We start from the raw sequence: 10477 nt of genomic DNA on the forward strand, positions 1-10477 counted from the left end.
CAGCGCGAACGCAAACGCTACAATTGTTCCCGATACCCGTGATACTCTATACTCTATGCATTGGTCCCTAAGCTACTACATAATCCTTAGCAAGCAATTCTGAAAGCACATAATCACACACGGCAGAATAGTGGCAATACACACAATTACTAAGAGTGCTAATACTATGCCCTTAACGATCTTCGCAATCCAACTCCCGAAGTTGCCAAACGTCTTCTTGAACCCGTCTCCGATGGGGTCGTCGTCCACCTGGATCCTCTCCGTATGGTCTCGCAGGGCTTTCAGCGCTTTATGGATGGATACGCTGTGGTCGCTAAGATTGAAGCAACACATTCCTTCTAGGTCTTCACATTCATGCCCCTGTGCCAGGAGCAAGAAGTAGATGGCTGCTTTGTTTTGCAGCACCGCATGCCGAATGCTGTTTGTGTCCTCTAGCATCGCATTCAATACTAATGTTGTTAAATTCGCCTGCTTAACTGACCAACATGCTAGGTGTTCTATCTGAGCCAAGCTCTGTGCTGCAGCAACCCCAGGGTTGTTCAGAGATTTTATCAAACATGCCGTTTGGCTAGCTAGATCGGTGTTGTTACGGCAGCTGGAATGGTTTGTAGTGTACCTAACAAAGGCTTCTAACGTGTATTGAGAAATGCCCATTAGGCAAGTGCAAAAGAGTGAGGTAGCCGATTGCAAACTAAAGCAAAAGTTGTTTTGGCTCGTCTTATTTACCTAAGTAACCCGTAAATTCCCTGACAGTGACAAAAGGTGAATTCCCTGACAGTGACAAAAGGTGAATACCCTCGCTCCCTGTGATAAAGCAATAACCACCACACACACTAAACATAGCATTCGCCTGATAGAAACGCGTTTTCTCGTTGGCAGCAACGGTTGAGTCTTCCTCCACGCTTCTCCCGGCCTTCTTTCGGGGTTTCTGGGCTGTCTCCTTCTTCTTCGGTGTTAACAGGAACCATACCTGCAAAACTCAGAGTCCCTTGTTACTGTTCTCTTTCATCAGATCTGGTTTGACCTTTCTCGCCGGGATCCACATGACACTTCCCGTATCGACATGTTTTACAGCAGCATACCCTCTATTCTGGCCCTACACTGGGCCCTGATATGGCCCCACTGGCCGCACCTAAAACATGGGCCTTGAGCCCCTTGATCCACTGCCGGATAGCCGGGGTGATGATAACCAAAGCCCCCGTGCGCCATCATCACTCCAGTCACTGCGGCAGCAACCTCGCCTGCCACAGACGGATTTGACTTTTGTTTCTCTACGATATACTTGATGGCCTCACCGGGGGTGTGAAACTTTTCCGGCGCCGCTCTTAGCAAAGCACGTACGTCCCCGTTCGACTTTTGATAAAGGCAGTCCAGAATAACAGGGCTATGGACCGCCCTAGGAAGGTCTGACCCTTCTACGGCCTTTATCAACCTATTTGCAAAATCCTGAAATGACTCCGTGGGGCCCTGTGTAATTTCTGTCCACGGAGTAGATGGCTCTGCATTCCTTGCGAGCCTTCTAAACGCCTCTAAAGCGGCGTCAGATGTAGCAATTAATTCCCCAGGTCTCAGGTTGGTAACTTGTGCCTGGGCAGTTAACAGACCTGGTGCGCTACCCATCAATCTCTGAAGGTCGGAGTTGTGTAATACGTTCGCTGGATCGTTTTGCGCTGTAACCAATAATTGTCTGAGCCGGGCCTGCCACTCCTCCTTCCACAATGTATACTGCACCGGCTTCAAAACCATACGCATTAAATTCTCTATATCATAGGGTAGGAGAGGCCCCTGTGCGGTAAGGTTCTCGAGGGCATTCATTGTTAAGGGGGATTTCAAACCCTTTTTCTCAACTGCCTCAAGCACCCTTGTGATCCCTTTCGGGTCTAGAGGAACCCAAATTGGGCCGTCTTCTGAGGCTACAACCGGAAACGCAGCTGGATTCGCTAAGCCCTTTTCTTCTGCTGCCTCTTTAATTTTAGCCCAGTCAGTAACCGGGCCCCCCCACCGGCGCGGGCTCCCTCCCGGGTGCGGGCTCCCACACCAGCGCGCTCCGCCTACCGCCCTATCGCGTTCTTCAAGGGGCGGTTCTGGCTGTGACGTTTTGTCCAAAGAAGGGCATAAAGACGGAGCAGGGTAAGGCGAGGGCGGGGCTGTCGGCTCACATGACTGACTCGGCGACTCCTTCTTCTCCGTCTCTCCGCCTCCGCTCTCCGCCATCTTTGCCTCGCTGGATCTATGAGAAAGCAAAGACCCGCTCCCGGCAGCCCCCGTCGCGCTCCGGTCCTCCCCGAACCCTCCTTCTGCCTTTGCCGCTTTAAGAGCCTCAAGTATCAAGCCCCACGTTTTCAGCTCTGAGGCTTTTTGGTCGGACATGGCGCGCTGGCACAGCGCCGAAGTGAGTGAGTCCCACCGATTTGAATCGAGCACCTGTTGAGGGGAGTCCAGCTCACCCTCCTTTTCTAGCCGCGATAACACGGCCGCGATCTCCTTCTTAGAAGGAACGGTCCTACCGCAATAACTTTTACAGAAATGTAAAAATACCTTAATTACTTGATCCATAGTTACACACGCGACCTGCCGCCACCTCACAGGTTCCACCGCAGTGTGTCTTCCGTAGGCGACCTGCCGCCACCTCACAGGTTCCACCGCCTTACGGGCACGCCGGGCAGCTACTACTCACAGGGTGAATCACGTCGGGGTCGCCATTTGTTGCCGTTCTCTCTGCAACACTCGTTTTCCACCCCATAAGGTGCTGCTTTGCCAGCGAAACCGACCCCATACCAGGTCGGGGCCAAATGCTCACACAGACCCCAAGTATAGGTGAAGCAAAATGGCGTTTATTAAAATGTAGCAGGCACTTAAATATTCTCGTCCCGCTTTGTCTACACCCCTTGCATTCACGCTGTCCTATCGTGGGACAGCACCTGGCAAGCCCTGAGCATAGGGAACCTGACCCCGTCACACACCGTCTCCTCGCCACGCCTACTACATTCAGCATACCAGACTTCAAAATACTACCTTACAGCAAAATTCAAAATCTAGAGTATTGTAGGAGCCAAACCCAATAAAATGCCAATTGTAAGGCATTTTTAAACCCAACTTTCAAGTATCTGTAATCTTTAGTAGGTTCCACGTTTTTCTTTGTAGGAGCATCAAATTAGGATCGCAATGGTGCAGAATTGTTTGAACAATTTTTTTTCAGCTCCATGGGAATTCTAAACTGTTTTTGTTTTCTGATGAAGATGCCTGGCAGATTTTTTGTCTTGTTAACTACATGTTTCAACTATAGGCACTATAAGAAAAGTAAGAATTAGACTACAGCCACAATTTTCAGTTATATCCTTGTTGTACTGTACGAAGGAGTCTTCTGAGCTTCAAATATCCTATCTCTGACACAAATCCTGTTTTGAAACTTGCTCCAAGCCTAAATATGAGACAAAATTAAGCTTAGAATGTGAGGTTCAAAAGTGGACTAATCATAGAAACAAAATGTGGGAAATATTAAACCACTGTTTCTTGTCAGGTTAACCCTACTGATTTATGCTTAACACTCCCTTCCTGCTCTGTTTCTCAAGAATTTACACTTATGTGATGAGACAATGAATCAATGCAGAGAGTTGTTTTGGCTTAAAACTTACAATTTTTACCCGAGGTTAGCTTTTGACTGCCACTCACAAATAGAGATAGCAAGAATCCCAAGTATGCTCTTCTTTTCATTCCGATGACTATCAGCAGAGTGTAACGTTTCTCTGCAAGATACACACGCAGACTCTGGACAGAAAGTTCTACATTGGATTGAACTTTGTTGAAAACTAATTTTGAGGTGACATATCCACGAAAATGAAAGGACTACTTTTGACATCTGAAGGTAAATTTTTAAAATACCAATATATGGAACACTATGCAGCTAATTAACTTTTACAGTCAGTATATAGCCAATTAACTTTTTCACATTTACCATATGTTTATCTTCCTGCAGGGAGTATTTCCAGGAGGAAATCATAATGGGAGATAGTTCTGCCTTTTATATGGGAATAAGATCTGTTGATGATAGCTACAAATTCTTACATAGCTCAGAGTAGCTTCAAAAAAAGTTGCTGTTGCTAATGTGAGAAGTAAAATATAAGAATTCATTAATGAATTTAATGGTTTCATAATATTCATTTCCATAACTAGTTTTAACTCTACAAATGGTCCTTTGTGTTTTCCCTGACAACACCCAAAGCATTCAGTATCAGCAGTATTCCAAAAATGAACAGGACATAAATTCAGAGAAAATACTAGTTGATTAAATTATTGCCACACACTAGTACAGTGTGTCTCCAAGCTCACTGACTGCTCCTTTTGGGAATCATCATTTATTACTATCCATAATACAGTCCCAGGTCAGGTCTCAAATTATGTAGTTGCACTGAAAACTTTTTCTCAATCCTTTCTATAAGGACGTGTTATATAAAACCTTGGCAAACATCTGATTCTGTAAATAAGTTGTGGTACATTTTTTGGTTCTAGACAATAGTAGTAGTAGCTGGTGTTTTTGCATTCTTCTTCTCTTTACTATCACCAGATAGAAACATTACAGTGATTGTACAAACATCTGAAACCTATTAAATATGCAAATCTTGCCCAGAATTTCAAAAGGCTGTCTTAAAATTGTGAAATTAAAATACATAAATGTATGTGTTGACCAACTCCAAATTCTGTCATTGCCACTGGCAATGCTGGTCTCTCTCCAAAAGTGCAGTTAGACTATACCGAAGTCTCTTTCTTGCACCTGTGACTGTATAAGATTGTCCTCCAGTGGCAGTGAGAAGAACTGGGGTCTATGACACAACCTAACTCTTGCCCAGATCTGCAATTGGAAGATGCTGGGTTGTATAACTAAATCAAAGGAACCCGAGTCTCAAAGCAGTGATGTAGCCTGCAGAAAAAGGTCAGTGTCATGACTGCACTGAAGGGAGGGAAAATCTCTATTGTCATTTGTCAGCTGAAAGAGCACTTACTGCTCTAATGGTAACAGTGGAAGAAGAGATGCTTGGGTGTTCAGGCAGTTAAGTTCTCAAATCAGGGGAAATGGAATGAAATAAACTAATGAGGAGGAATTAACTACTGCTATGGTGAACTGCTTGTTGTTTATTACTGTTCAGAGTTGAATAGTCAGCCCATGATTAAATAATATTTGCCAGAAAAGATGCAGGGCTATTTGCAGACCAGGCTGATTATATTTATTCCAATACAGTTACTTATACATCTATTTGATTAACAATGACATTTGTCCTGAATTGCAGCAGTGAAATATTTATTGGGATAGGTGAGAAAAAGACGATGAAGAATTATCTCAGTTCTATCTGGCTTAAACTTTGATCTTAGAACTGAACTGTATTATTTAAAAGTATTATTTAAGGTATCTGACACTGTGATTTTAACGTTAGCATGTAAATATTTATTAAAAGACTAATTTTATAACTAATAGCATTGTTAAAATGTGGAAGGAAATATTCTGATTTCAACATTATGACCTGGCAATGAAAATAGAATATTTAAGATGAATATATGTATTATCAGCTTAATAGTAAGGTATTTCCAACAAAAAGCCTTGGTAAACGTACTTTTTTCTGGGTCAAACTAACTCTCCCCTTTTCTTTTTGAAATGTTAAGAAACTCTGCCAATGTGACATGTCAAACATTCTCTTTTTGTATGAAATTATTGATTTCATTTTCAAAGTTATTGAGCCCTTTCCGATTTTAATGTAGATGCAAATGTAAAAGAAACAATATATCAACCATTTTAGTTTAAAAATATCAAATTATATTTATTTTTGAAGACAGAACAGCTAATTTGGAAAACTTTTGCTATTTTTTTAAGTTCTTTTCTGAATATACAATTTTATTTTATTTTTTTTAACTCCAAAAATGTCACTTCTTTCACAATTAGATAGTTTTCCAAAAGTTGTCATCGGGCAGTGACAACGATCATATGTCAAGACAATATTCTAGAAAGGTTAGAAGGAATCCAAGATTGCTACACTATAAAACCAGTCTACACATACACATAGGTTAGTCATAAGATCTGAGATTTCAAATAATCCTTTGCATAAGTACCATGCATAATAATTTCCTTCCCACACTTACAAGGTTGAAGTGCATTTTCAGTATGCTTCATCAACATCATTATAATGGTTGTCTTGACAAATTTCACAGAATCACAAGTTGGTTAAGAAAGTATTTCTGGAGGTAATCTTATCCAACCCCGAGTAAAGCAGGACCATCTAATGCTGCTTACACACAAGCACATCCAGCTGGCTTTAGAAGATCTTCAGGGAAGAGACTCTCCAAGCTCTGTGGGCAACACCAGTGCTCTGTCACCTACATAGTGAAGTGCTCCCTGATATTAAAAAGGGTCCCCCCCTATGTTTCATTTCACATCCATTGCCACTTGTCCTGTCCTAAACATCATTGAAAAGAGTCTGGCTATATCCTTCATCCCGTCAGGTTATTTATACATGTTGATTCTCTCCAAGCCTTCTGTTTTTTAGGCTAAGCAGAACCAGCTCTCTCGGCCTTTCCTTACAGGAGAGGTGCTCCAGTCACTTGATCATTTTTGAGGCCCTACTCTAGATTTTTTCCATTATGTCCATGTCTGTCTTATGCAGGAAGCCTATTGCTGTACACAGTACTTCAGATGTGGTCTCAAGTGTGCTGAGCAGAGGGAAAGGATATATATATGTATAAGTTTGTGGATGACACCAAGTTGCCTGGAAGTGTCGATCTGCCTGTGGGTAGTGAGGCCCTACAGAGGGATCTGGACAGGCTGAATAGCTGGGCTGAAGCTAATGGGATGAGGTTCAACAAGGCCAGATGCCAGGTCCTGCACTTTGGCCACAACAACCCCAGGCAACGCTACAGGCTTGGGGCGGTGTGGCTGGAAGACTGCACAGACGAAATGGACCTGGGGATTTTGATTGATGCTCAGCTGAACATTGGCCAGCAGTGTGCCCAGGTGGCCAAGAAAGCCAAAGACATCCTGGCTTGCATCAGAAACAGTGTTGCCAGCAGGAACAGGGAAGTGATGGCCCCCCTGTACTCAGCACTGGTGAGGCTGCACCTCAAGTACTATGTCCAGTTTTAGGCCCCTCACTGCAAGAAAGACACTGAAGCCCTGGAGTGAGTTCAAAGAAAGGTGACAAAACTGGTGAGAGGTCTGGAGCACAGGCCTTATGAGGAGCGGCTGAGGGAGCTGGGATTGTTCAGTCTGGAGAAAAGGAGGCTCAGGGGAGACTTTATTGCTCTCTATATCTACCTAGAGAGAGGTTGTAGTGAGCAGGGCGTCAACCTCTTCTCTCGTGTAACTAGCGATAGAACTAGAGGGAAAGGCTTCAAGCTGTGCCAGGGGAGATTTGGGCTGGACGTTAGGAAATACTACTTTCCTGGAAGATTGGTCAAGCACTGGAATGGGCTGCCCAGAGAGGTGGTGGAGTCACCAACCGTGGAGGTGTTCAAAGAACGTTTGGATGTTGTGTTGAGGGACATGGTTTAGTGAGTACTATTGGTGATAGGTGGATAGTTGGACTGGATGATCTTGAAGGTCTTTTCCAACCTTGGTGATTCTGTGATTCTGTGATCCTTTGACTTGCTTGCAATAAATAGTTATGATTTTAAGGTGAGCAGATTGGGATCTTAGAAACCTGATGAAAAATCATAGATTGCCATGATTTTGATGAGGAAAACCGAATATCCCTATGACTGACGAAGCTAAGCACAACATCTGAAAATGAGAAGATGATCACAGCGTTGAGAAAAAGCTGTGTCAGTGATATAAAGTCACTGATAAGCTAACTATTGATTATGACTTGTCATGATATAATGCAACATGATATCCTGTTATGCATGATATCAGAATTCACAGAAACAGACATTATGCAGATGGTTGTCCTGACCCATTAACTAGTTGAAGAGGATGATGGATATCGTTGACTGTCCAGACCTTACACAGCACAGACATTTTATCTTTACATGTTGAAATACAAAAAAGTCACCTGCATCCCTTAAGCAAGGAATTTTAATTAAAGCAAGACCTTTTAATTAATTTCTGTCAATGTTACTGAGAATCTGAATTTCACTACAGGAAAATGAATTCTCAGTCCTAAGTGTTTAAATGTGAATGCCTTGAAACTTGTGGATATATATACCCTTTGAATAAGAGATGATGTAAGAGAATATATTAAGTTATCACTTATACTCTAAGCACATAGTTGGATAAGATTCAATCCAAAATTATCTTGAAAAATTGTATAAATAATCTAAAAGCTACTCCTCTGTCCAAACAGAATACAATTCCTTAAATAAAAATGCAAAGTTCAGTAATATTTCACGCAAAGAATGATAGGTTTGATAGTATAATATAAAAAAGGATCAAGCTAAACAACAGTGGTTAATGAAAAAAAAAAAAATTCTGTGTTCGTTGTATACAAAATATGTGTACAACAGCTTGTATTGTTAGGGTTGTATTGTGAGGGTTGCCTCGACCCATGTGCAAGACAGAATCACAGAATCATAGAATCACAGAATGGCCAGGGTTGAAAGGGACCTCAAGGATCATGAATCTCCAACCCCCCTGCCACATGCAGGGCGACCAACCTCCACATTCAATACTAGACCAGGCTGCCCAGGGCCCCATCCAACCTGGCCATGAACACCTTCAGGGACAGGGCATTCACAGCCTCCCTGGGTAGCCTGTTCCAGCACCTCACCACTCTCTCTGTAAAGAATTTCCCCCTGACATCCAATCCAAATCTTCTCTTCCCCAACTTAAAACTATTTTCCCTTGTCCTGCTGTTATCTACCCTTTCAAAGAGTTGATTCCCCTCCTTTGTAGGCTCCCTTTAGGTACTGAAAGGCTGCAATGAGGTCACCCCACAGCCTTCTTTTCTCCAGGCTGAACAAGCCCAGCTCCCTCAGCCTGTCTTCGTAGGGGAGGTGCTCTAGTCCCCTGATCATCTTCATGGCCCTCCTCTGGACTCTCTCCAACAGCTTCCTGTCTTTCTTCTGCTGGGGCCTCTAGACCTGGAAGCAGTACTCCAGATGGGGCCTCACAAGAGCAGAGTAGAGGGGAATAATCACCTCCCTGTCCCCGATGGCCACTCTTCTTCTGATGGAGCCCAGGATACTATTTGCCTTCCGAGCCGCAACTGCACATTGCTGGCTCATGTTAAGCTTTTCATCTATCAAGACCCCAGGTCCTTCTCCACAGGGCTGCTCTCAAGGACTGCTCCTTCCAGTCTGTATGGATGCCTGGAATTCCTCTGGCCCAAGTGCAAAACTCTGCACTTTGCCGTGTTGAACCTCATCAGGTTCACCCGGGCCCACCTTTCTAGCCTTTCGAGGTCCCTCTGAACGGCATCCCTTCCTTCTACCGTGTCAACCACACCACTCAGCTTGGTGTTGTCAGCAAATTTGCTGAGGGTGTACTCGATTCTGTCATCGATGTCATTGATAAAGATGTTAAAAAGCACCAGTCCCAAGGCAGACGCCTGAGGTATGCTGCTCGTTACCGGCCTTCACCTGGGCATAGAACCTTGATGATCACTCTCTGTCTGCAGCCTTCCGACCAATTTCTTATCCATCGAATGGTCCACCCATCAAATCCACATCCCTCCAATTTGGAGATAAGGATGTGGTGGGGGACCATGTCAAAGGCCTTGCTCAAGTCCAGGTAAATTATATCGGTCGCCTTTCCCTTGTCCACCAATGCCATCACTCCATCATAAAAGGCCACCAGATTGGTCAAGCATGACCTTCCCCTGGTGAAGCCATGCTGACTGTCACGCATCACACACTCATTCCTCATGTGATCAAGCATATCATCCAGGATGATCTGTTCTATGACCTTCCCAGGCACAGAGGTGAGACTCACCGGCCTGTAGTTCCCGGGGTCCTCCTTGCTCCCTTTCTTGTAAATGGGAGTGATGTGACCCTTCCTCCAGTCATCCAGGACCTTACCTGACAGCCACGACTTTTCAAATATGATGGAGAGAGACTCAGCAACCACCTTGGCCAGCTCCTTCAGAACTCTGGGATGCACGCCATCCGGCCCCATAGACTTGTACACATTCAGTCTCATGAGGCGGTCCCGGACCTGCTCTGTCCTCACATTGGGTGAGGTCCTCACCTAGAGGTTCAAGGATGCAGGGCTCAGACCTTGAATTAGGATTTGTAGAACCTTGTGAGGTTCACCTGGGCCCACTGTTCAAACCTGTTCACGTCCCACTGGATGGCACCCTGTCCTTCTGTTATGTTGTCCGCACCCCACAGCTTGGTGTCATCAGCAAACTTGCTGGGAGTACACTCAACCTCACTGTCAGCCTGCTTGATCTAGCAGGATTTGTCCCTGGTAAAGCCATGCTGGCTCTCCCGTATCTCCTCTCCACCTTCCACGTGCCTTAGCATAGCTTCCATGGGATCTGTCCCATGATCTTCCCTG

The 10477-nt window shown here is 44.4% G+C and overlaps 1 protein-coding gene across 1 annotated transcript; it reads right to left on the bottom strand.

Moving 5' to 3' along the window:
• Positions 1-406: 406 nt before the first annotated feature.
• Positions 407-2214, bottom strand: LOC149920136 (endogenous retrovirus group K member 8 Gag polyprotein-like). The gene has a single exon (XM_090143586.1). It carries the CDS (start codon positions 2212-2214, stop codon positions 1069-1071), a length of 1146 nt encoding a protein of 381 aa, XP_089999712.1. The 3' UTR covers positions 407-1068.
• Between the last annotated feature and the right edge of the window lie 8263 nt (positions 2215-10477).

The sequence above is a fragment of the Phasianus colchicus genome, chromosome 1, assembly GCF_987193195.1.
Source record: "Phasianus colchicus chromosome 1, bPhaCol1.hap1.1, whole genome shotgun sequence".
NCBI classification, from domain to species: Eukaryota; Metazoa; Chordata; class Aves; order Galliformes; family Phasianidae; genus Phasianus; species Phasianus colchicus.